Below are 27,889 nucleotides of genomic sequence, written 5' to 3'. Positions count from 1 at the left end.
TCTGAGCAACCTGATCTAGTTGAAGATCTCCCTGCTCATTGCAGCATGGGGGTAGATTAGATGACCTTTAAAGATCCTTTCCAACCCAAACTATTCTGTGCTTCTATGGTTTAACAGATTCAGAACAGGACAAACCCAGAGGTAACCTTGTGCCCATTCTTTCACTAGTCCCTGTTGAGGTCTCCACACAAATCTGGCACCTCTGTAAAGACTTCATGTGACAAACATAAAACCTTGCTAGCACAAAAATAGTGAGAAACACTGTGTTTTCATGTTTGAAGTCACTGTCTGTAAAACCAAAGTCTTTTCAACCTCATATATCGACGAGGTTTATGGGCATGTATAAAGAGGGAAGTCTGCCCTTGAACCTCTTCCTCCTAATTCCTCTCCTCACCCTCTACAACTCCCTGGACTCTGATCTTCAGCAAGTTTTGCAGTACTTACTTCCAACTTCTTTGAAAAGAGTATGAGTTGACATACACATTACGTCCATAAAAACAGAGTGATTCTTACTGCAGCTGCTTAAAATAACCTGTTTATTTTCCCTCCTTTAACAAGCACTTACTTTGAAATACACTTGCTGCTTGTAAACAGGAGACAGCGAATTCTTCCTCTAAGAGTCTTGGAGCTACCTCTGCACTAAAGCTCAAGACAGAAATTTCATCAAATACCATTGCACTCTGTTAGGAACATTATTTTACAGAACACACATAACAGATCTTACTAAAGACCATAAAATCTTTAGTTAATATCTTCCAACAGAAACACTCTGTATTACCAAATAGTGTTTTTCCATGCCTTCAAGTAAAGTATGTCCACATATGCTGAAGGCAAGTCTTTAGCTATACTGGTAGCTTTCACCTTTTTAGGAAACATTTAAGAGCCTATTATTCTTTCAAAACCATACACATTATACAAAAGCCAGAGCTTTTTACATTAAAATAATAAATAGCTGTAGATTTCACAAATAATGTTCTAAGAAAATTCATGTGGGCAAGAAATTCTTTCCAGCCTCTACAATAAATTGCATTTCATAAATATCATAAAAGTCTCCTGTTAAACTCTTTGAACGGAACACTGGAAGTTCAACCTCAATGTAAGGAAAAACTTCTTTATTCTGAGGGAGACAGAGCACTGGAACAGGCTGCCCAGAAAGGTTACAGAATCTGCTTCTCTGGAGACATTCAAAACCTGCCTTGACTCAACCCTGTGCAACCTGCCCTAGGTGACCTTGCTTTATCAGATGGGTTGGACAAGATGATCTCCAGAGGTCCCTTCAAACCCTGACCGTTCTGTGAATCTGTGGATATTGTTGCTGTATACAGGTATAGAAAATTCTATCCTCAAGAGAAATTATTGTATTTTGAGTTTCATTCATTTAGTGGAACACTAAACATTTAGGACCACTTTCATTACAGACTATGAATTAAGACCCACAAAATACATCCATCAAGATCACAGATGTCAGAGGAAAAATCAAAAGCAGAGCTCAAGTACCCTGACTTCAGCCTTGTCCCCGCACTTGCATTGCCCTGTTATCTTCTGAACAAAGACTGATGTCAGTTATTTCAAAAATAGCCCAATAATACATACTCCTGAGTCTCTTACCAGGCTTATAGCCCAGGAAGGTACTGGGAATCTAATGCGTAAAATATCTTAAAACTAAAGTAAAACTATTTCATAATTAATGGGTTTATGTAAAGATAATTTCTACTTTCCCATTATAAAGTATTTCTCAGCAGAAAGCAAAAGAGAAATGCCGAGATTGGTTTAGTCCAAAAGAAAATGTGCAAGGCCAAACAGTTTGAAAGATCTCCCTCTTCTTCCGGATGGACAATCAACAATTTCTTCCTCTTCTCTTTCTAGGTTGGAAAACTAAATCTTCCTCCTTTCTTTCCCTGCAAACATCTATAGGTTAATTATAAATGGCCCAGCCCTGAAAGAAGCACACCTAGATACAGTAAGACTGTACCCTTCTCAGAAGCTAAGATGAACGGGAGAAGCTGATATACCCCAACTCATGACTACACCTTGTACTCACTATAAGACATTTTGTGGTTAACCTGTGAGGGAACAGAAGCACCAGTGTGAACAACTCCATCACTTCACCTGTAGTGGGGAAGGACAGTCTCCTGCCCATCACCCCAGGAGAGGATAACCACAGAGACTGACCAGAAATTTCAATGTATCTTAAACACCCCAGGCTTTCATTTGGTTTTGGTTCTTCATTCTAGATCTCATTGTTCATCAGTTTTCTCAAAGGAGGATTTCTCTGTCACTGTAGGTACTCTCAGTGACCACCATCAACACACTTAACCAGGGAGTGGCAAAGAGCTGAGAAGGAATTGTAGCCCACATGGCGCTTTGCCAAGGGCCAGTGTTTGCAACCCACCGGGGGTGGAGGGTACCCTCAAGCAATACTCGTATGTTAAAGGCTGAAGACCACTGTCTTAAGAAGAGTGACATCTCGCATCCTAAACAGGACCTCTGGTGTCACTAAAGAAGAAAATACATAGAATAAATAAGATTTCCACTTATAATCGGAAGTTCACTGGCCAAAAATATTTTATGATGGTTGTTTCAGTAGGCTGTCATTTCCTGTACAGCTGTTTGCAGTTAAGCACCATTTCATGGTAGATAAACCATTACCAGCTGCAGAGCACCAGTAACTTACACAGTAACTATTAAAGCTGACAACTCGGTGTCTGTTACAAACTTGATTTCCAATCCTTTCCAGACACAAGAATAAAATGAGGGACCTAACATTTGGTCCCAATCTTCCTGAAGTTCTCCATGCCCATAGATTTGGAAAGCTGAAAGCACACTCATAAGCTGTGCAGACACTCTAAAATGACTATTTGATTAAGACGATACTGGGAATACAAGTGCAGTGCTGAGATTTTTCCACTACACAGGAATATCTCTACAGTTCAAAATATACCTCTACTTTCATGACAAACTGACCTACACTACAAAAAACCATAAAACCCCAGCAGAGTGATTAACATGAGTAGTTGGCATCTGTACCATTCCAGGTAAAAAAAATCTAGCAAAACTAGAAAAGCAAGAAGGCAGCAATTAAAACCTCACAGGTTTTAGGATGACCCACCCAACAAACACACCATTTTTTACAAAAATAAAAGCAGGAATTTTGTATCATAACAGCCGCAACTCTAATCCACATGACACAGCTTTATCCTTATTACCTAAACATTTTCTGTAGAAGGAATTTTCTTATATAGGAAACCTTATCATTGGAATATATATTATTTGCTAGTAAAATGTATAAACTCTTTTTCATGACAGCATATAGAGTTTCTTGTGAAAATTCAGGCATGTATGGATACACACCCATCTTTAATGTCGAGTGTTTGTAACACAGATGAAAGAACATTTATTTTGGGTCAATGTCAAAAGTTGTTGTGAGGAAACGTGTATTTCTTTGAACTTGAATCAAATACCGACCTTTAAAAATCTCAAACCATTGTCCCTTGAGCTAAAGGAAGGTATCTGTTGACTCTTGGGCATGGAATAAATATTATTTTTTCAGCAAGCTGAAGTCAGCCTGCTGAGAGCAACAACACACACTGCATTTGCACACAAAACGTGTTTGATCCTCATGCTCATGAAGGCCAGGTCAGGCAGTTGCCATCTTCAAGCTGAAATCCTACTTGAAAAACTGAAGAGATGCACATACATGCACATACACAGGCATTTACATTTAAATTAAAAATACATTGTACCAATGGAAAATATCCACTCTCCAGGGTTCAGAGGAGGGCCACAAAGATGATTAGAGGGCTGGAGCACCTCCCCTATGAAGAGAGGCTGGGGGAGCTGGGCTTGTTCAGCCTGGAGAAGAGAAGGCTGTGGGGGAACCTCATTGCAGCCTTCCAGTACCTGAAGGGAACATACAAGCAGGAGGGGAATCAACTTTTTCAAAGGGTAGATAATGGCAGGACAAGGGGGAATGGATTAAAGCTGAAGGAGGGAAGGTTTAGATTAGATATTAGGGGGAAGTTTTTTTACAGAGTGGTGAGGTGCTGGAACAGGCTGCCCAGAGAGGTGGTGGATGCCCCGTCCCTGGAGGTGTTCAAGGCCAGGTTAGATGGGGACCTGGGCAGCCTTGTGTAGATCCAAGCCTGGAGGTTGGTGGCCCTGCCTGTGGCAGGGGGGTTGGAGCTCTATGACCCTTGGAGTCCCTTCCAACCCATGCCATTCTATGATTCTATGAACTGAAGTGAGCACAGAAGCACTGCAGGAGCTAATTGGTATTTTCTGTCAGACTGTATCATTGCAAAACTCCTTTGACTGAAGACACTGTATTTCTGCAAAGATCTTTGGTAGCTCATTTTAGGGCCCACGGAGAGGAGGGTTGGGACCAATCATGTGGATGCAGCAAGGGTAAATCATATTTGACCAACACAATTGCTTCTGGTGTTGAAATGAGTGGGTTCGTGAGCAAGTTGAAGGAGAGCAGCGGCTGTTGCTGATCGGCAGTTTTAGCAAGAGGTTTGGCACTGGCTCTCACACCATTCTTGTATGCACGTTTCTGTGCTACAGTCTGGAAACCAGATGAGTAAAAACAGTTCCATGGTTAACTGTGAAGCCCTGTCTGCAGGCCAGTGACAAGTGGCAACCACACCCAGGGGTCTGCAACCTGAGACCTGTCATCTTTAACATCTTCACTGATGACATCAAGGAGGGAGCAAGGTGTGGTTTTGTCAAGTTTTGCTCCAGGAAAGCTCAAGACCACTGTGCACGTTTTATACAGGGATGTGCCACTGAAGGTCAAAAGTTGCATGAAAAATTTTCACATGGAAAATGTAGAAATATCCACAGAAACTCAGGCAGGCTTGTCAGGCAGAGGCACTTAGCCATGGCTCAAGGCTCTCTCCACTGAATTCTACACAAAGTCGGAGCAAGAACTTTCTGTTTCTAGTGCCTATCAAGGAGAACTAAAGAGAAGAAAAGCTTTTGGGGACTAGAAGGTGTCTCAAACAGCTAAGAATCAGAAATGTAATGAACTGTCCTTAGTTGTGTCTGATGAAATGCTTTAAGAAACATTTTCCTTTGCCTTTGGAAGGCAAATGTGTAAATCCAAACGCCAGAAGACCAAACCAAGATTTCACAAAGCATAACGCTTCCACAGGCTGCCGCTTCTTCCCAACATAATTATGCCTCTTCATACTTCATCAGTTCCTTGGTATAATACAGTTTTCCTTTCTGTCATGAGAATGGATGTTCACCACTATTAGAAAGGTAGTTTAGCATGACTGAGAAATACAGTGAAAGAGTTGGTCTTTCAGGTGTGAAAAATCTGTATTTCCCCTTCAGTCAACATAATTAAGCAAATATGACAACTGGAAATGCAAACATAGCATCAAAGAAACAACACAATGACAACTGTCTTGTTTAAGCCATTTCAATCTTTTGCATTTACATCATGCTGCCTACATTTTCTATAAATCCAGACTTTCTATAAATCCATTTTCTACATCCAGACCTTAACTGACACAGAGGATGCAAAGCCTTTGCTATATCTACATACTGGGTTCGTGTGGCAATGTTTTGGTAGTGAGGGGCTGCAGGGATGGCTTCTGAGAGAAGCTGCCAGAAGCTTCCCCCATGCCCAACAGAGCATGTCCATATCGCCCATGCCCAACATGAGTGACAGTGGTAGCTCCTCTGGGATAACATACTTTAGAAGGAAAAAAAAGAAATACCAAGAGCAGTTATAGGCAGAGAGAGGAGTGAGAATATGTGAGACGAACAGCGTCAAGGTGAATGAAGGAGGAGGGGGAAGTAGTACAGGCACTGGGGCAGACACTCCCCTGCAGCCCATAAAAAAGACCCTGGTGAAATAGGCTGTCCCCCTGCAGCCAATGGAAGACCCCACACCAGAGCAGGTGGATGCACCCAAAGGAGGCTGTGACCCCATGGGAATACCATGATGGAGCAGGCTCCTAGCAGGACCTGTGGCACTGTCAAGAGAGGAGCCCACAGCAGAGCAGGTATGCTGGCAGGAGTTGTGACCCGGTGGGGGACCCACACTGGAGCAGTCTGGTCCTAAAGGCCAGTAGCCCACGGAAGGGACCCACTGGAGCAGTTAAGAACTCCCCATGGGAAGGGCTCACGTTGGACAAGTTCATGGAGGACTGTAACAGGGACCCGACACTGGAGCAGGGGGAGAGTGTGAGGAGTCTTCCTCCTCAGGAGGAAGGAGCAGCACACACAACAGGTAATGAGCTGACCACAACCTCCATTCCTTATACCCCCTGCACTGCTGGAAGGGAGGAGATAGAAAAACTGGGTGGTTTTTTTTTTCTTCTCTTTATCCTATTCTGATTTAATTGGTAAAAAATTAAACTCATTTTCCCCAGTAGAGTCTGATTTGCCTGTGCTGGTAATTGTCCTTATGTTGACCCATGAACCTTTCATTATATTTTCTCTGCTTTGTCCAGCTAAGAAGGGGAGTGATAGAACAGCTTTGGTTGGCACCTGGCCTCCAGCCTGGGTCAACCCACCACAATCTCTGATCAGAACATGACATTAATTAAAATCACTCAGAATTAATGCTGCATACCGGGGGGAGGGGTGGGAGAACCCAAAAAAACCCACAAAGAAGAAAACAGACACCTGTAAAAATCCTTGTTTACTATTAAACTTTTGAGCTGAGTCTGTTAAATTCCTTTGCAGATAAACAGAATTACTGTGTCACAGTGATGAAAGTTTGTATTTCATCAGGATTCATGGATGTAGGAAAGTGACAGAAATAGCATCATCTCATCAAGTGAATTACTAGAACACCTGACACCATTATTTTACAGAAAGGGAAAACAGCTGCAAAATTGTTAAAGGTAAACACAGAAGTCCACTCCAGAATTTTTCTCTTGAATTATACTACTTAGTCTATTTCTACATGGCAAGGTTTTCCCTACTTTACTGATTGGAGGCAGACCCTGTAGAAGGGTATGTCCTAAAACAGATGGAACAACCAAGAGAAAGACCTCTCTGGAATTCAATTTATATCCTCTGCTCCACTCTACAGTGGTGAAATGAAGCACCTGCAAACGCATCAAAACTACTGTAGGCAGAGAGTTTTTATAAGCCTGAGCCATGTATTGTTACTAGTAGAAGAGAATGGAGCTTGTTTTCTGGTGCACAGCATTTAGAAAGGGAAATTAACACCCTTTCATTGACATTGAAGTTTGAAAGATGCCAGACAGGGGTGTCACACTACTGGGAGCTGGGAATAAATTAAAGCAGCTTTGTCCTATGGTTTTGTTATGATTTTGTTCAGGGGCTGACTCTCTGAAGGCAACAGGTTATCTGCAACAACTACAAGCTGTCGGAAACAGTAACATGCACAAGACACCTAAACAGATATTGTTACATTAAAAACTAGTGAGTACAGAAATAAAAGGGCAAAGAGAGAAAGGCTGTTACACACACAAAGAACTAGCCATCTCTGTTCCTTGGCAGAAGGCAAGCAAGCAACATGCATGCTACTCTTCTTACCTTGGTTAGCCAGAGCCACCCTTCCCCTGCCCCTTCCACCAGGAGAGATACCCTATCACACGTTCACGCTTTCCAGGGTACCAACCACCATACATCCCTTTTCCTGAGATTCTTCTCTTCCAAGTGTAAATCAGTGTGAATCAACTTTTCTTAAGTGTGAATCAATGCGAACCAGCAGGCCAGGCTACACTTCACACCTGGAGCTTTCCCCACATTCAGCAAAAAAAACTGTAAAAACCTGGCCTTGAAGATTTTTCTTTGTGTATTTTTACAATATGCCTTCTCCAAGAAGCCCACGTATCTTAGAAGTCAGCACAGGCAGTAAAAGAGTCAACTGCTTTTTAATTAAGAAGTCCACTGAAAATCAAAGAAAGAGAGATACAGAGTATTCACAGGAACATTAAAATTATTATTCCTTTATCTGACTCTATCCAGTTTCCAAACCATTTTCAATCAACTGGCTAGTGTGTACAACATGATTAGGTGCTACAGAAATATTTAAATTTATTACTTTAATTTAGTTAGAACAATGAGCATCCATCAGCTACTTGGTAGACTACCTTGAAGCCCTGTGCTTTACTTTAACTGAATATGACACTTTTTGCACTGCAATCAATTGTATTGATCTAAAATAAATAAAACTTGTCCTTACTTTCACATTCTCCCTAACATTAACAAGGGACAAACCTTGCTTCTCAACATTTACAGTTTCCATATATGTGAAGAATGTGTTTCCTCAAATGTCCTGGAGCAGGACTGCTACTTCCTTACTAGAAATGATTAGATAACTAAAATAATAAAGCCACAGAGAGATCAGCACCGTTTAAACACAAAACTATCATAGCGACTTTTTTTAAAAAGTCACCTTAAACATACAATGACACTGCAAATTCACATTGTAGGACCCAGTGATCCATATGGGTCTCTTCCAACTCGGTATATTCTATTATTCTATGATTTTAGAACTCCAGGACAATGGCAAAGTAGGAGGAATAACACTAATAGGTACTTTTCCTGTGAGTTTCAGTGCACAACATGTATAAACACTATCCTTACCATTTTAATCTTGAACAAATTAAGGCACTGAGAACACCAGCACATCACCTGCTGCAGCTAGTATAGCCTCTTCCTACCTTTGGAGAGCCAACGTTGTAAAATGAAGCCCTCGAATGTGAGTCAACGGCATTAATTTTAAAACATAAAACTGGCATAGAAACATGCAACACTGATTGAAGACTAACTCAAGTGTTCACCTCTGTCCCTGCATACACAGCATTGCCATTACTGCATCCAAAAGGCACTAATAGAAGAATTTCATTTCTGTTTCAGTCAGGCAACAAAAATAGCAAGGTGAAAATCTGAACCCGGTATCTGCCAGACAACTGACAAGAGAAAGCGTGTAGTGTTGGAGCCATCTGTGGCGAAACACCTGCAGAAAGAAAGGAGCTCTGTAGCCTCAGGTATTTTATAGAACACGCCCGGGATGCCCAGACAAAGGTACAGAGCTTTCCACAGCTCCTTGGCTCCCTGTGAATGGCTGGCACCACCCTTACAGAAAACAGCAGGGGGTTACTTCGTACTTTGGAGCATAAATGATGTTACTAACGATCCAACATCTGTAGTTGGACTACTTATACTCCTAAAATCTTATGACAGATCAACAACTGTTGATCACCTGATCAACAAATATCTTAAGGAGATTCTAACTTCTACCCAAGAGTTCAACTGTTTTATGTAGAGACCTGATAGTCACGAGTGAAAAAAGTATCATTTATTCTTTACCAGCAGTGTTAATGAGAAAGGTTAATTAAAAAAGTTAACAGCATGTCTTTTTTTCCCTGCTGTCACGTATTTTTTCTCACCAGCTGTTAGAGGAATGGGATAAACTCACAGCTCAAACGTAGCTGGTCTCTATGGAGGCCACAATCATCTGAAGTCTGTGCAACACCCATCTCTTCATTGCGGTTGGCAATGCAAACGTTCGTTGCACCCACACACCTATGGAAGCAGCTTCTCCCTTACTCTCAGCCAACCTCAGGAACACTGAAACTACATGAAACACCAAACTGATGTCATTTCCCTTTCTGGCATTTGTCTGTTTTTCCCCCACTGCACAAAGTCTCTTCCACTTCCCTAGGCAGTCAGGAATGACAGATAAGGGAATGCAAAGAAATGGAGTGTGAATGTAAAAGCAAGTATAATTGGTTCAAGACTCTCTACTGTCTTCAATTTTGTACAGTCATTTACAGCTGTCTAAAGCGTGTGAAACACTGGCACCCAAGTGAGTGAGCAGGCAATTAAGATTTTGTATCCTTTTACAATCATTCTGCACAGATGTAAACTACTGGATACAGTACGAGACAGCAAGGACACACTGAGTGCTCTGGCTTGAAGACCATATCGCTCTGCCAAGATGGATACTGCCTTTCTCTGATGTGTCTTCACAGTTCAGAACCAGAAGATGCTGAACCCTTGGACCCTAATCCAGCAGAAGAGCTTAAGCACTTACTTAAGAAGCGTCTAAATACTTTGATTATTTGCAGGTGGGGTATTCGGTAGGCAAGGAAAACAATGGTCCAAAACCAGGCAAGCTTAGCTTAGCATTACTCAAGAGGTCCACTGTTTAACCAAGCATTTTATGTTTTGACCATAAACTGGAAACCCTTTAAACAATAATATCAGGCAAACCAGCATGACATTCTGTATTAGTAAAACTAAAAGCAAGTCAAGGTAAATGAGTTATTTCAGAAGGTGAAATGGTCAACATATAATAACGCCTACGCGTATTTGCACTGTCCATAATTGCCACTGACTGACTACCCGCAAAATGAATGGTGGTTTTACTTTAGTTATAGAGAGGTTGTCTAAAACAGTTACATCCTTTCCTTAAGGCATCCACACAAAGAGAAGGACTAGGATTAGTAAACGGAGGTTTGATTGTCCCCCAGCCTTAACTATAGGTCACTGTAAGAGGCAGGAATGCACTCATGTGGGAAGACCGCACATCAGAATGGCTGCAACAACACAGGAAGCTGCAGTGTTTTAGGTGGTTGGATAGTATTCAATTATGTTTCAAATCATTAGCTAAAAATCATAAACATATGATAAATAACATCTTAATTTTCTTCTGGGCAGGAAAAGCAGCAAATCTGATTTTTTTTTTAAACTCAAAGAACAGCATTCCTGTTCATTTGTTTGTTCATCTTTAGGCTTTATGTAAAATATTCCTAATACATTGTAAGAGCCTGAACAAAGCAGGAAGTCATCTTTTTACTTAAGGAGTTTGCACAGACTAAAAAGTTAAAACAACTTGTTTTATTTAGAGGAAAGTAGGGCCTCAAGTCTACAGACAAATTCAAGCAGCATGCATTGATACTGCACTTCTCAAATTAACTGCATTAACTCTCACCAACTGAACACAAAATATGCCTTTTCTAAGTAAACAGTTCTTCTGTCTTAATTTAATCTAGTAAATTCTTATCTCTTGCAAGGGCCATCCTCACAAATTGTCAGGCACAGGGCTTGTTTCTTTGCCTCTCATGACAACGTATCCCAAAATACAGAGCATATTTCAACTTGTTATTCTCTGAGTTGTCTGCCAAACTGCAGATGAATTGTAAACATGAAGAACATGTTAAGCCTATTCAAGCCCACAAAAAAAATTAAAAAAAAAAAAAAAATCAAGTCTTGCACAGTAAACTCTGCTATAATTTCCTGATGTAGGTCAAAACTCAGCAGGAAATCACATTGTCTATTTTTATCCCAGTTCACTGGAAGTGCTTTACCTTTCTGTTTTCTTGATAAGCACAGCCCTGAAGATTTGTTCCTGGGGAGTTTTCTCTTTCTCATCAGTTGGTTGCACGAAAGGGTGGACAGCAGCCAAGACGAAGCCCTGCTGGTACAATTCTTGCAGCTGAGCTGGAAGATCACGCAAAGAGGAGAGCTTGATTGCAGATGATCCTGGCAGCTCAGCTGGAAACAAAAAGAAATTGGTCAATAATCCTACACTGGACAATCATGTTTTTTAAAATCCAGGCTCTTCAGAGTCAAGCAAGCTTCACACTGATTTACAATATTAACACAAAAATTGACCTTTCCTAAGGCCCATCTTGTATTTCACATTTTAAGCAGGCTGTCTTGGCAAAGGACCTGTATCACAGAAGAGACTGGTGCAATTAAACAACAAGTCAGACACATTAAAATGCCAAATTCACTACATCGTCTGGGAGATGTTTAATGAAAACAAGGCAGTCGGTCACAAGATATTTTTAGTTTTAGTAGGTCATCACAGTAACCCAAGTTGAGGAGAGTCAAAGATAAAACAAGGGAAAGGAGATCAATAAAGGTAGAATATGTCAAATCCAAAAGCAACAAACAGAAGCATTTGTCTGCACAGAAGCTGTATTATCAGACTAAAAGGTGACTGATGCAAAAAGCTGTTCAGAGCAAATATCTACCTATCTGTCTAAAGAGTCCTTTTTCAGGTGCACTGGTAACAAGAACACTAAGAGCAATGCATACCTATTGTGATGAGACACTAAACCTTTTACCTCAGGGTTTAAACAAACCTACACATATTAGAGATGAGGATGAGACCTAGTGCATGAACACAATCCTTCACCAGTCTGATTACTGTGGGGTGTTATACCTTCCTGTGAAGCATCTGACGCTGGCTCCTGTCAGACAGTTGCTGTACACGCAGATACTGCAGTCAGTACAGCAACTGCCCTTATTTCCTATGAGTCTTGTGGGTTTCAGCAGAAAATCCCATAATTCACCTAAAACAACCTTCTATTCTCTTTCTCGCTACATCAGTAATTCTTTCAATGTTTTTCATATTTTATGTGAAAAGACATCTTCCTTTCCTGACCTTTGCCTGTTCATTTCCATCTCTCTTGGGGTATATTTATTATTCCACCCTAACCATGCTAGAGCATATAGGGTGGTGAGGTGCTGGCTGGTTTTCCCTACCACTGAAACCAATAGAGAAGGGATGCTACAAGAAACACAATGGTTCTCAGCACCTTGCAGGTCTTCATTTAAAAAAAAAAAACAAAACCAAAAAAACCCACAATACACCCCAAACCAAAACCAAAAAAAAACAACAACAAAAGCACTGGAGAACAGTTTGTATTAGAGACGCCAACTATGCAAAATAAGGTTTCATTGTACTGCTTTTTTCATCAAACTGTGTGGCTACCCTTTATGAATAATGAAAGAGGTTATCAAAAAACTAATAAATATTCAAAACCAATAATAAAGAGGAATAATTTAAATAATAATAGAATAGCTAGACTTGGTGTGCTTTTTCTTCATATAAGACCATGCTCCAGAAGGGGATAATGGAACTTTTTGACCAAGAACTGTAAGATGCAGAATTCTTATTATTTTCACAAATAAAAATCAGAAATCCAAGCAACGTGTACACTGACAGAGAATAATGGTCTACCTTCCTCAACAGCATACAAATCACTTCAGAATCATAAAAAGAGATTCCCTAAGGAATAATGCATAATAAATAATAAAACCAGTAGTTATTTACTGGACACTACTGGGGACCAAATTAAGGAAAGAAACACAGATGTTAGAACTAGTTTTTCCCTCTTGTGACTGAAACTACAACAGTTTTAGACTACACAGCAAATAGTTTAATTAAGATAATTTGAAAGCTGGAATACCTTTTTTAATGAGGGTTTTACTTGAATACAGTGGAATGACTAAACACTATTCAGGGATGTTAATTCTGGTAATGGTGCTCCAACTTTTAACAATCATCCAAGAAAACTGATGTTTGCCTTGCATGTGAATCTGGCATCTGGATTCTTCTGAGGATGCCTTGGTAAAGCTAGTAGGAGGTTAGTCATTAATGTGGGAGAGCAACAGCTTCCTCCTAAAAGCTAAACACGAGGGGAAAGGGTGAAAACACATGTAGCTGGAGTCTTGGGATGTGCGCTTGATGATTAAAAAAGAAAGATAATAGAAAATTGAGCTGGGAGGGATCATTCAGCTAGTTCATCCTATTACCTAGAGGCAGGATCAGTTCTAGTTTAGCTATTTCTCACAATTTTTCTGATTTCTATTTAAAAAAACCTTTAGTAACGGATATTCCATGAGCCCCTGAAGTCATCTTTCAGTACTTCTCTATTCATACTATTCAAAACCTTTTCTTAACACCTGGCCTGAATTTCCCCCTCTGAAATTCAAGATTGCTACTTCCTCACTAGAATATTTCTTTTCTGCATCAGCATTTTACACAGCTCTTCATACACCTCATGCCTTAATCTTACCCTCTGTAGACTACATAAACTTACTCCTTTCAGTGTTTCCCATTTCCTTTTGTATTCTAGATTTCTAAATACTTTGTACTGCTTCTCTTCAATTGGTCCACATCTTTCTTCAGGTACAGTACCTGAGCCTCACCACAGCCATCCAGCAAAAGGCTTATCACTGCTTTATAGAATGGAAAAACGCCTTCATGTTTATTATACATCCCACCTCCATTTACATCATTTGAAAGAAGAAAGTTAAACTCTTTCCCTTCCAACTACCAGTGGCCAAAATTCCCTGCTCTTACTGAATTTGAGGGGACTTTTCCTTCAGTTTGCAAGGGCCATTCTAAGTTCTGACCTCTGTGCTGTGAACAGCACTTCTCAGACTGTCAGATCTCAATAAACATACTCATCAGTCTAGTGCTAGAGCAGCTCATGAAAATGGTGAATTTTAACAGACTCTGGACAGAAACACTGCAAGCCATACAGTCAATGCACCTTTTTGGTTTGATGCTAATTTCTCCTTAAACTAGAGATCCTTCAAGAAAAAAAGACAGCTCCTGTTACACAACTGATGCCCACAAGGTCTACCTGAGCTTCCTGGGCCTACAGACCTGTGCTGTGCATTCATGTTACTCTCACACACACTTGTTCACGTGATGCAAATCCCTCCCCAGAAATCCCTGCTACTCATCATTCTCTGGATCGTTTACAAGTAAGGTATTTGTTGCAGTATCTTCCTGGACATTATGGTAGGCAAACAATCACACAGTTCTCTTTAAAGGGAGGTTGAAAGAGAACGTCACACTGTTGAATGACAAGTTTTCAATTTTTTTTCTTATTTTTAAGGTACATACCTGCAGGTTCAACCTACTTGAAAATGCCCTAATTTGTGAAAGCAGTTGTTGAACTGGTGTTTCCTGACTGTACCTTAGAAAAGCATTAACATTTCAGAAAACCTTACACAGCTTACAGTAAAAGCCATTACCACTGTTGTTTTAGATGTTGAAGAGAATTCTAACCATGCCACTTTCAAAAGAAAAAGGAAAACCAAAATTGTTGCTTACCTTACATAGGGACTTGTGTAAGGTGAAAGAGCAAATGAAAAACCAAATAAAATCTTGTGCAATCCAGTGCTTATTATAAGTATCTATAAAAGATAAAGCTGAATTCATTTAGCAGCCTCCATGTTGCTCTTGAAATGCAGTTAGCTCTAAGTTTTGTATTCTGCTCCATGTTTCCTTATTTATTGTTGCACTTCACAACCTGACCTCAAGAGATTTCTTTGTTTATTCTGTCTACATCTAGATGAGTGTGTAAGAAACTTGTAAATGACAGATGCTGTGTTTTTCAATTTTGCTAAGGCTGAAAGTGGAAATAGAAGTGCTGGCTGCTTTGGAACTGATTTCCTGGCAAATTAGTTTGTTGCCTGACTGATAATTGAAGCTCAAAACACTTTCCAGCAATGCTCAGCTAGATAGAGAATATTACAGCTTAGAGATCCTTAAAAACAAAAAGAAAGTTTGTGTTACACAACTGATATCCATAAGGTGACTTTCCTGGGTCTAGGGACTTGTGTCTTCTTTGTTGCTAATGGAAAAACCTGACCCAACACTCACACTGTCCCCATCTTGCCACAGAAAAATCAATAAAAGGATTGAGTTGACACAAAAATCTACAGGTTGAGTCATATGTATTTGAAAGGAGTTGCCTCTGCAGCTCCAAAAAGCAATTTATGAGAAGCAGAGGAAGGTGGTGCAGTCTGCCACAGGGATCCTGAGGGACAGAGAGCAGGCTGAGAAACATGGTTGAGGAGACAGATACGGAGGAGAACTGTTTCTTCCTGTGTTAAGGAGTTAAGATTTCCCTCCCAGTGAATCATCCAGGGTTGCTACCACAGAGACCAAACAGCCACCGATCAGCTTCAAACTACAGCATCTCAAATGACCTCTGACAGTAGCACTATGGCCCGTGCTCAAGTGATAGATGTATCCTGATCAAATATGAAGAGAAAAGTTACACCAACTGTCTTTTTCCTATGTTAAAACAAAACATTTGGCTACCTTTGAGATGCTATAACTCAACACTTAATAAGAAAGGTTTATTATGCTTTACAAAATAAAGCATGGATTCATCTATTAGCCCGTGCTTAAAGACAACATTCAACCCCAGTACTCAACAGAATTGGACACTTTTAACTCTATTTTATTTGATAAGCAGCGATTTTACCTTCCTGCTAATTACGTTTATGACAAAGCTAAACCAAACTCTATTGGGTTTTAATTTCTTTCTACTTGAATGATAGCTTTGCTCCAAGGGGGGCGGGGGGGGGAAGTTAAATGCCAAAATAGCACTTATTTAATTTCTCCTTACTGAAATGGTCAAATTTGGGTTCAAATTTAGGTCAGTGTCTCAGTGCTTATCCTTATTACTTTACTTTAAAGGATAAGCATACAGTTCCAATCTAAATTTCTGTTACCCTGTGTCAGGTGTTTAGTTCGTTTGCTTACTCCAATAAAACAAATTAAATGTTGGGATTTCTTGGGCTTGATTTTTTAACATGTTTTTCTGATTAGGTTTTCCAGTCGCAGCTGTTAAAGACTGATGGAGCCCCTACTGAACAGTTCACATTACACATGAAAATGTTCCACAAAAAATACTGGATTCCTTTTAAACTAGTTTCCATTTCCTTTTCAAGTTCTCATGTTCATCTGCATTTTCAAAGTAAGCTTTTCATAATAAATTAAGGAACATAAGCCTTTTTCCTTTGCATTAGAAGAATCAAAGATCGCATTGGTATGTACATAGATCGAGCGTGCTGAATATACTGAGTACAGAAAAGAAGCACTTTGCACCAATATGTGCCCAAAATGTGGCATTTAATGGGGTCTGAAACAAAAACAAGGAAGGAAACAAACTCACTGGACCCAGACTATTAAGCCATGCAGCAACTCAGTTTCCCTGAAGACACAAGCACAATACTCCTGCTTGATCAAGGCTAACACACATCAGCAGGCTCAGACCCTTCAAGAAATAGTTGTAACTGGTTTATTTTTCAAAGTGCCCGATGAGGCTGTTCCCAAGCCCACAGTCATTGCTGTGAGCCATTCCTATTCAAGCCAGCGAGCTGCAGAGTTGCTTGTGCTCCTCCTTGTACCACCTCCTTCCAGCACCACAAACCTTGCAGAGCTACAGCTGCTCCAGGTGACTCACAGGAAGGATGATGTCCTTGCTTCTCCTCCCCAGGAGAGCTCAGGGCTTATGGAGCCCTCCTCAGAAGAGGGAGGCAGCCAACAGAAGGACCACAAGGGCAACCACAGCACAGATGTCCCTCTTCCCACTGTAGGCTCAAAGGCAGGTAGTCCCCCCACAAGCAGGGACGTGCCTGTGAGCCAGAAAGGAGCAAACATTCAGGCAGCTACACACTTAGTTACTCCCACTCGCTACTTCCACACAGCTCCTTACTAAGGATGGATTTTTTGCTGATGTCCTTCACCCCAAAACCCCTCCACGTTCCACAGATTGTGTAGGAGCATCTCAGCTGTTAGTATCTACAGCCCTTAGCAGTTCTAGCAACAAGCATGTAGGAGGAAAACACGGTACAAGCAAAAATTATTGCCATATGGTAATACAGTCATTACCCCAACACCATCCCCAGGCGTCCTGCAGGGCTCTATAATAGATCTGGCTATTTACCTCCTGCCTTTAGTGGCCGCCTCGTGGAAAACAGCATTAGCTCGCTCTGTTGTGCCTCACGCATCCCACCCAATGTGGTCCTAATTGCATGTCTGCTGGCAGGAAACTAAATAGCAACAACGAATGGAGACAATAATGTGGAAAGAGAGTGTATCGCTGAGCACGTGTGTGAGCAGACATATAAATCTGGCCTGAGACCACAAAATTTCCCATGCCTTCACACAGGGCACTTCCCCAGCATGCTTATGACTGTTTATAGCAGCCCTGATCATTTTCTGCAATACCAAAGCAAGCACACTTCCTCTATTTAGTATGAGGGTTGCTGTTTCTTAACTTAATATTAATTCCTTACCAGCAACCTTAATTTAATTTAAAGAAATCAAATCTACAGCAGACAAAGTTCTTGTCAAGCAAAACATTTTCTTTGCATTATGGCCAGTAAAAGAAAAGATTAACTAGAAAGTTTACCATCAGAAGATGCAGTTTCACTTATGTTAAAACATTTTGTAGGAACATCACCCAAATTAACAACTTCGCTGCATATGACAAAGTTTGAAAGTTTAAAATAGAAGTAATGTATTAATGTTTGAGGTGATCAGAGTGGTTTGGAAAGTGTGCTTTTCCAGTGCTTCTGTGAACTGCCACTCCAACTGAACTTTTTGGAATCACCTGTGTTACTGGGGCTGTGATTTCTTGTTGGAAGCTACAATTGTAGTGACAGAAGGCACACACTCACAACAATTAGGATACACAGGCAAACCAGTGTTGCACCAAGCAGCCAGTTTCTTCAAGCCGAACACTCAATAAAGGATTAACCAGTCAAGTCTCTTTTTGGTTTGCCTAAGTCCTTGAGTTTAACCATGCAGGCTTGGAGGGCTGAATGGTAGTGCAGGTCCTTGCAGAGTAGCAGGTAAACATCAGAAATTCACCTGGAGGAAGGTGCAGGGTAAAAATGTATTGTGAAATGCTGGCTTTCACCTAATGATACAGCACAGACTGTGTTCCCTAAGGAACTCTATTTTTCACAGCACAAACTGTTTGCATGGCAAAAACAACCTAGTCATGGTACTCTCATGTAACTATTCTCTCCTCATTCAACCTACACACAGTTTCTTATCACAGAATCATATGGGTTGGAAGGGACCTCGAGAGATCATCGGGTCCAACCCCCCTGCCAAAGCAGCTCCCTAGGACATATCACTCAGATAGGCGTCCAGACGGGTCTTGAATATCTCCAGAGATGGAGACTCCACCACCTCCCTGGGCAGCCTGTTCCAGGGCTCTGTCACCCTCACTGTGTAAAAGTTCTTCCGCATATTGGAGCAGAACTTCCTATACTCCAACTTGCAGCCATTACCCCTTGTCCTGTCTCCACAGAGCACTGAAAAGAGGCTAGTCATTTCCACCTGCATCCCATACTTAAGGTATTTAAAAACATTAATAAGTTCCCCCTTAGTCTTCTTTTCTCTAGGCTGAACAGTTCCAGCTCACTCAGCCTTTCCTCATTGGGGAGATGCTCCTATCAACAACAACAAAAAGCTATCAGAGAATCAGAATACTTCCAATGAAAATAAAGGCAAACCCAGTAATAATGCAACTTAAAGAACTCAGAGCAGTAAAATTTCTGAGGAATTCTAAAATAGTTGTTTCTGAGTCAAACCTGCCAAACAAATACCACAGCACAAGTAACCTACTAGAAAATATATGCTGCACCTGACACTATTACATAGTTTTAATTAGCCAACACACACTAATGCTAGAATTCAATGAGTTAAAAGCTCAAATTTTTGGCATAACAACTATATAAGCTGCATTATAGTCTCCTTTTTTTTCTAACAGAGCTTGAGCTTCCATGAGGTGCATACAGAGGTTTGGGTACATTACTGTTCAGGCCATTGTCTGAGGTAAGACCCTGGATGTTAATATATCACGTTACTTTTTTGGTTATGCTAAATGAAGTTCTCAGTGGTTTCTCTTTCAGTCTTCAAGGAAATACAGTAAATGTCCCCATCGAGGAAAGTTAGAATGAATATGCAAGAGAAATCCGGACTTTAAGTGAAGAATTTTAAAATGAAGGATTATTCAACAAGCTCCTGGTGTTTACTTCCAGTGAAACTGTAATAATGGGACTTAAAAAATATTCAAAAGCAAAGCACTGTGCCTTAAGATGGTAGAGAAGGGGAAAAAACCACATAAAGACTGTGAAACTACATATATACCCTTTGAATGCATGTATGTATATAAACACCAGTATATAAATACATATGCATGCATACATATGTTTGTGCATATACCTACAGGCAAAGACACTGACATACTTTTTCTTCCTTTAGGAATCAGTAGGTATGTGCTTTTGTCAAACCAAGGAAGTACTAAGATAACTCACCGTGAAATGTGATTAGATGACTTCACCTAATCAATTGTGTTGTCTAATCTCATTGCATCTAAGAGTTATCTTTGTAGAGACAAGGTTTCATTCCTGTATCTTGCAAGCAAAAGATAAATATATGAAGAAACAGGTATGTCTGCCACAACCAGGATGTGATCACACAGAGGGCAGTTGAATTTTTGACCTTTCAGTAAAAAGGAAATATCCAGGCTGTCACCTCCACTAAGTGAGAAAACAACCATGAAACAGAAGATCACCTACCTAAGTAAATCAACAAGCACTTCTTAAATGACTCACAGTTACTTATTTTAGCTTGTGGGCAGAATTATGCAAAATGACCAAAATTAAAGCTACCTACTAGACACAAGAAGGCTTAATGACTGTGCAAAAAGCAAAATGAAAGAAAATGAAAAGGGAAGCAACCTTCTTAGTTAAACTGTGCACAGAAAAAAGAACCAAATCCTATCCCTTCCATACCTGGGCAGCTCTGAAATGATTCTTTTTTCATTTATCCCGCCCTCCTGCTTGGTTCTAATTACTAAATTGATGCAGAGGAAACACAGAGACAACAAAGACAGATAATTCACATTTTACAAATCAAAAAAAAAAAAATACTCCAATTATTTCTAGCCAAAAGGAGGAAGTATTCAAAGTTGCAGTGTTTTATTCATACATACTTGTTATCTGTGCAAGCACCAAAAGGCAAATATTACAGTGAATTACAGAGGAGAGAAGGGGTTAATTCTGAACTACAGGAAAGGCCAGCATGTTAATTCACATCTATTTCTAACCCCCCAAAAAGTACTGGTTCCCTGCCCTTTAGACACCAAGTTAATCTCCTGATGGCAATCCTTAAACTGTTAAAATGAAAGGCATTCGGGCAGCTTAAACAGTGAAATAGGACATCTCATCCCTTCCACCAGTGGTGCAGAAAGTTATGTCCTCTCACACCAAGTAGCCAGTAACCAAATACTCTAAAAGGGAGGGAAGGAGGAGCTACCCAGGGAGAGGAGAAAACAAAATACAAATAGCTGTATTTCCTGCTGGTACCTTAGAAGCTGGTGACTTCTAAAAATTTGGAGGGCTGGTTTTGACCGCACTGACCTCTCTAGGTAACACGTTGCCATCTTTCTTAGTAGCAATACTAACAAACACTAGCAAGTTTCACAGCTAACCCCACAGTCTGCAGAATCTTCTCCTTCTCTCCCTTCCATACTTCTTTATATATATATATATTTATATATAAAATATATATATTGTATATACATAAATATATATATAAGCACATATATATATGTTGGGTTTTTATACGTGTGTGTGTGTGTGTGTGTGTGTGTGTGTGTGTGTCTTCTTCCTGGTATAACCCCCTCCTTTTCCCTTTCCCCTCCTCCTGTTTTATGCTTCACTTTTATGCGCTTTCCATATTTCTGGAAAAATTTCCCTGGATTCTTTGCAAATTTTGCAATAAGCAGAATTGGATTGCAGTAAAAGAACTGTAAAAAGCAGAGATGATTTCCTCAGAAGAGCACAAAACCTGCCCACGTTAGGAAGTTCCAAATCACGCAGAATTTCTTCATTTTATGGTATACTTTGCTAGATGAGAAAAACTTCCTCTGAAATGGAATTTGTAGCATTTCTAAGCTTCCAGAATCACTATATCCTATTGTCAATAAGATGCTCCACGTGCTGACTCTTCAAGGAGTTAAAAAGCAGAAGGGGTCACATAATCAATCCATATATTTCCATCCAAACCAACAGAGAACAACCCTGAGATTATGGGTTTTATTCTTAATCAAGCACAGATCAAAGTAGGCTGCATGCATTATACTAGGTTGGTTTTTTTTTCCATATTCACAAGATAGTTAATAACTGTAAATCTGATTGAAGTCTAGTTTCCAAATTGAAAAATGACATGAGGATTTCAAAACATTTAAGGAGAAGGGAGGAGAAAGAAGTGAAGAGCAGAAACTGTAGCTGAATACATGCTCTACGATCTGATGTACTTTTTTCCATGAAAATTGTGATTAAAATCAAAGACTTGGCGCAACTCAGACAAACAGGGAGATAAAACTGCCATCGAAGTATTACAATAAAGGATTCCCCCCCACGCCTATTCACAAGATAATTGCTGCATAAGTACAAGCCAGGAGAATAACTGGAAATTAGATAGAAAATTTAAAAGTTTGCACTTTATAAATTCAGCCTTCGACACAAAGATCTAAATTCACTGACATATCCAATAACCTCAGAAAGAAAGGTTTGGATTTATCAAGATCACTCTTATTCCCCAAGCCAACCTGTGCAACAGAGAACTGATAGTCTCCAGGGAAACCAAAATCCTCTTGACAGGTCATGCCTGTATGTATTTTATATGTAGCACTTTGCAGTACGTATACCAAAAAGGACAGATAGTTTTATAAATGTTTGAATGGTACCTGCTGGTTTCTGTTTCTTTTCACTTCACATCTCCAGTGTTTCACATGCATTTTCCCCTTCTGCTGTAGTAGGTGTTTCCAGACTTGTAAAATCTTGCTTAGGATGATACTGTGTGCCAAGTTTCTTTGACTTTTTTTTAATAAATAGAAATGGATTTTTTCCAATCCCGTCACTAAAGTCCATATATTACCCTATTTCAGATGTTCTCATTTCTTGATTGACTCAGCCACTAACATTCCTTTTCTTCAAAAGGCAGCAGTACATGCTAAGCACTTAATGTTTTAAGTTAGAATAACTAAAGTATCACAGTGACTTTCCTCTTTTTATCTTTTTGCTGGCTCAAAATATTTTATTTTCTAGATAAAGAGAAGACCTTTCCAAATTATGCATGCTTTTCATTTGGAGTGTAACATGAAGTGTAACTTCTCAGTGTTCTTTTAAGCCAAATTCCCCTATTTGGGAAATCCTACAATTTTTCATAAATGTCTGTTAAATTGTTTTCAGCTTTACTGGCAAAACTAAATAAATCTTAAAGCAGCCAAAAAAGGAACATACATTGTATAACTAAGCAAGCCATATTACTTGAAGGTATAGTCTCAATTAAAATTTTGGCCCCAGGTTTGGTTATGTTCGATAAAGGAAAGCTGGGTAAGAGAATGCTACATTATCAAATTCAATATAAACAGGAGAAACTCAGGGGCAGGTATATTAAATTCAGAGGAAAGGGATTTTTTTTTTTTACTCATATCACCCTGTAGTGATCCTAAAACAAACACTTCCATTGGAACTTATACAAGACCCAGAACACACAACAGCTCCTGGATTATAAGCAGAAACAAAACTGATCCATCTAACTCCATCAACTTTCCACAAAAACTCCAAATCTTAAAAAAGGAATAACCATGTCCTGAGTTGCATCACAAGAAATGTGGCCAGCAGATCCAGAGAGGTGATTCTCCCCCTCTACTCTGCTCTGGTGAGACCCCACTTGGAGTACAGTTCTGGAGTCCTCAACACAGGAAGGACATGGACTTCTTGGAGTAGGTCCAGAGGAGGGCCACAAGGAAGATCAGAGGGCCGGAGCACCGCTCCTACAAAGACAGGCTGAGAGAGTTGAGCTTGTTCATCCTAGAGAAGGCTCAGGGGACACCTTATAGAAGCCTTCCAGTACCTGAAGTGACCTATAGGAAAGCTGGGAGGGTCTGTTTGTAGGGGCACATAGTGATAGGACAAAAGGCCTTGATCTAGAGCAGGGTAGGTTTAGATTAGACATTATAAAGTTCTTCGCTATGAGGGTGGTGAGACACTGGAACAAGTTGTCCAGAGTGGTGGTTGGGGCCCCATCCCTGAAGGCATTCGAGGTCAGGCTTGATGGGGCTCTGAGCAACCTGATCTAAGTAAAAGGTGTCCCTGCTTACTGCAGGGGGGTTGACCTAGGTGAACCTCTAAAGGTCCCTTCCAGCCTAACACATTCTACGAGTCTATGATCTTTACTACCCCAGAGTATCAAGGAAAGCAATCCAGTGGAAACTAAAGTTTTTCCGATACTTACAGCAAAACAGGCCCAAAGAGGAAGATCTTGTCACAGGATGCCACATTTGCATGAGAATGTAATTTAACCCCTATCAAACAACTTCCCCAATGGCTTCTGATTAATCTGGCATGTAGAAAAGCCATGTGCTACCCCCATCTATAATTTTTAGAATGACCATATAAATTAGAATTATGTAAGATACAAAGCAAGAACCACCAAATGGATAAGTTACTTTGCAACAAATTAGGAAATTACATCCTTTAGAAACGAGGTAAGGGAGAGTTAGAGCTATACCAAACAGACCCTATGTTACGGTCAATGCATTATTGGATTTGCCATCTCTACTGGTACACAAAGGTAGTTAAAGATCTGATTAAAATCAGTATTAGATAAAACACTTTTGCTGACTGTTTGCTATCTGTATCACTACTTATACAGTGGTATTACACAAATTCCTGTTCAGGTTTTTTTGGCATTAGCATAGCTAATGAAAAGTGATTCCCGCTGATGAGGCTTTTGTTCTGCCACAGCCTCAGACTTCCCTTCTTCTCTTTTCTTCCCACCCCTTGGATTCCTTCAAACTGATGAGAAACAGCAATTCTGCAGCTACTTTGGAGCAAGGCACTGACTCACTGGCCAGCAAGCTGTCACTGAGAGAGCCCATGGCTTAAGTCTCCTCACCTTTCTCCTATCAACACAAGTCTCTATTCTACCCAACTGCCAGCTTCCAAAAAATTAGGAGCAGCCTAACTGTCTTTTGAAATTTCTGGCAAATTGGTTTTAAATTGTTCACTTGTAATGATTTGGAGGAATGAGACAGACAGACTGTGAGCCTTTTTCAACTCTCGTTTCCCTAGGAAACTGGTTCAGAAACAAAACAGAAAAACCCATCACACTACCACCTCCAAACCCTCTGAAAAAAAAGAAAAGATCCTTCAGAGTTAAAGACCTGAAAAGAAAATCCTGGAGAAGGTACTATGGGATATTGCCTTTTGTAACACCTCTGACGGTGTACTTAACAGCGATAAGGCTTTCACAGAATATTGAAAACTACCAGCAAGCAATAGTTTCACCACTGGCACCTAAAAGAAGTATGTCACTGCCAAACACACCACATCACTTCAACTTGGCAAGAATGCTTGATAGAAAGCCAGAGAGTAGTGGAAAAGGCTGTTAAAAGTTAACAAAGCACTTCCCAAAAGTACTGTTTTGTTTTTTTAAGCAAGTCTGCTAGAGCATGGGTGATGGATTTACTGAAGAAAAAAGTTTTTCTTGGCAAAAAAGCCCTGCTTTTTTTTTTTTTTTTGCTTAGAGCAAATTTTCCTGTCGCTTTCCAGAATGTCAACTCCTACTCGCTCATTTCAGAAAAACGTAGCCAGTTTCTGTTTTCAAATGAAGAATTCCCACAGAGTAATACTGATAGCATGCAAATCTATTGCTTAATATGGGTCATGGGAAAATGGCCACAAATTCAACCATCATTAGAACAGAATGACCATAGGCAAATTTTTATTTTGCAAGAAAATTGGGGGTTTTGCAATTTTTTTCCAAAAGACTAGCAGAATATTTCTCCAAATGTTTGTGAAAAGGCATCATTTTACCTTTATTTCTCAGTGTAGCTCTGTGAGAAATAATGCTGCATCTAAAATATTTGGAGATGAAAAGGTAACAACCAGAGACATCTTACCTTCAAAGCTGCCAAAGAATAAGTTAATGAAGTTATTATAATATAATCCCAAAGTAGTAAGTATATGCAATAAAGATGTAACAGATGTCCTGTCCAACAGGGACAGAACTCTTTCATGGTACGAAGGTGGTAATTAAAACACATTATGCAGACAATCACAAGATCTAAGCCTTTCCTTCCCCCCTGGATAGGATCCTTTTTAGGTTAGTGACATCCAAAAATTAAGTTTCATAAATGCACATTCCTATTGATTAAATAATAACATACAGATGCAAATAAACAGGTTAGTTCCTAGTTCCTTTTACAAGGAACATAAAATAAACGTTACGGGTGGCACAGTGGGCATGACAATGCATGTTCACAGCCAGCTTATGACAGAACTCTTCACCATGATTCTAGTCAGCCACGGTTAGCAGAGGCAAACCTGTGGAAGCGTGCAAAGCACAGTGCCTCTATGCCTTGGCTAATGCTGTCTTTCTCACTGTTCCTATTGAAGTAACCCAAAGGTCACAAGTAGCCTCACGTGGCTCTAACTTCTAATCATATGACAGTCCATGCTAAAGCCACTTTCGCTTCTCTCCATTACCAAGCATATTGTGTAAAACAGAGATCAGTTCTAAGTCCTTTCAGGTCAGGAAGGGCCAGAACTGCTACTGGCTAATAATGAAACATCATTGATAAAATAGGCTGAGTTTCCACCAGTGGTTCTGGAAGGGTTCCCTGGAAGTGTCTGTTGATGAGCAGCAGACCAAAATTACTACAAAAATTTACTACAATAAAAAAAAAAATTAAAAAAAGAGCCACTAAACAAACAACAAAGCCGACAAGTAGCACAAGAGTGCAGCTTGACAACACGGTCTTATAATTATAAAGTATTTTATTCAGTGAACATGTGGTGAAGAACAATGAAAATAATCCCACAGAATATGTACAATTTTATCTATTTGATCATTTGAAAGGCTTCATCAAGGCATTCAACCCAGCTGGAAAAATCGGGTAGAAGAAGAGCTGCGGAGAAAGACAGATGCTGCATCTGAGCAGAGCATTCCTTAGTAAATAAACAGCAAAAACAAAACAAAACAAAAAAGCAATTCTGACACAGTTCCAAACTTTATGAGACAATAACTTAACAAAAGACCATTTATTCTGTCACTCTTTTCATTCTTTTGTTTTATCATTTGAGATAAAAGTAGATGCTAATTTTTTTTTTTGCTTACTAATAATCTGTACAATAATTAACCCATGCAATTTAGCACTATTTGTCAATTCTTCTATCAGTTGTTATTAAGAAATTCAGGAAACAATTGTTCAAATAGAAGAACACCAATAGAGGGCTTAGCAACCAAGGAACTACCGCAGTAGACTGCTGCTTATTTCTATTTCACCAGTAACCACATCTTGTCTTATCTCTAACTTTCTCAAATCCCAACTATTTATTTGTAAACCTCATACCTCATTCTCTTTCAGATTTAAGGCCTTTTATCAATTGATTTGGAAACACATGGCATCTTCAGGACTTCTCACATCCTTGATGTCTTTAATTTTTTATGTGCCACGTAGTATGCGAAAGCCTCTGTGTTACCAGACGGGGATAAACTCTTTCAACCGATGGCTGTTTAACAGAGACAGGCAATATTTTTGCAGTTCTTAGCTCACCTGATGACTGTCAAGCTTGTCTTTGGTGCATTGATCAAGAGCTGCAGCTCACAGCAAAGGCTTAATGATATTCTCTTCCCCTTGAAAAGACTGTTTCTTTCAAGGAGAATCTGTAGCTAATCAGTGCAAGGCTCAAGTTGAGAGGATGATTATTTGGGGGACGAAGAATGAAAGGAAAAGAACAGAGTTCTTTATGATTTCAACATAACAGAGCTCTGTTTATATGAAATTAGCAAGGTTTGCAGAAATGAGTTGGCCAGAAAGCCTTCAATTTGCTGTTCCTGCACAAGATCTTATCACCATGCATATGGATTACCATTTACCAGTAAGAGCTGTACTAGTTACCTTCAACAGCTGAGCAAGCATCAGACTCAGCTGAATTTTCTCATATGCCATGTCATATCTGGAAAACCCCCTCACGCTGCTGCCAATCCTCAAATTATCATATAGCACAGTATGTCATAAGTATCAAATAAATTCCAAAAGCATGACCACACGCAAACCGAGAGTTTGCTGGATATGGAGGTTGAATCACAGAAAGTAAGTTGCAGTTTCATGCAGTAATTATGTCACCTGGACTCCATTTAAGTCCAGGATATCACATATTTGTATGACTGCAGTAAGATGAAACCAAGTGACTGAGACTTGTGTTTAAGACACAGATCAAAAATATGCAACACATGCCAGCATTTTGCCAAGAT

The 27,889-nt window shown here is 39.9% G+C and overlaps 1 protein-coding gene across 1 annotated transcript in view; it reads right to left on the bottom strand.

Moving 5' to 3' along the window:
- RFTN1 (raftlin, lipid raft linker 1) overlaps nt 1–27,889 on the bottom strand; it is a gene marked incomplete at both ends in the record, with an annotated part of 88,339 nt that overhangs the window by 48,874 nt on the left and 11,576 nt on the right. The window contains one exon of the mRNA XM_084260451.1: nt 11,307–11,493. Within this exon, the coding sequence (XP_084116577.1) occupies nt 11,307–11,493 (187 nt within the window). The remainder of the gene's footprint in view (nt 1–11,306; nt 11,494–27,889) is intronic.

The sequence above is a fragment of the Gallinula chloropus genome, assembly GCF_964237585.1.
Source record: "Gallinula chloropus genome assembly, chromosome: 2".
Taxonomy (NCBI): domain Eukaryota; kingdom Metazoa; phylum Chordata; class Aves; order Gruiformes; family Rallidae; genus Gallinula; species Gallinula chloropus.
This window is presented reverse-complemented; position numbering and strand designations above follow the sequence as displayed.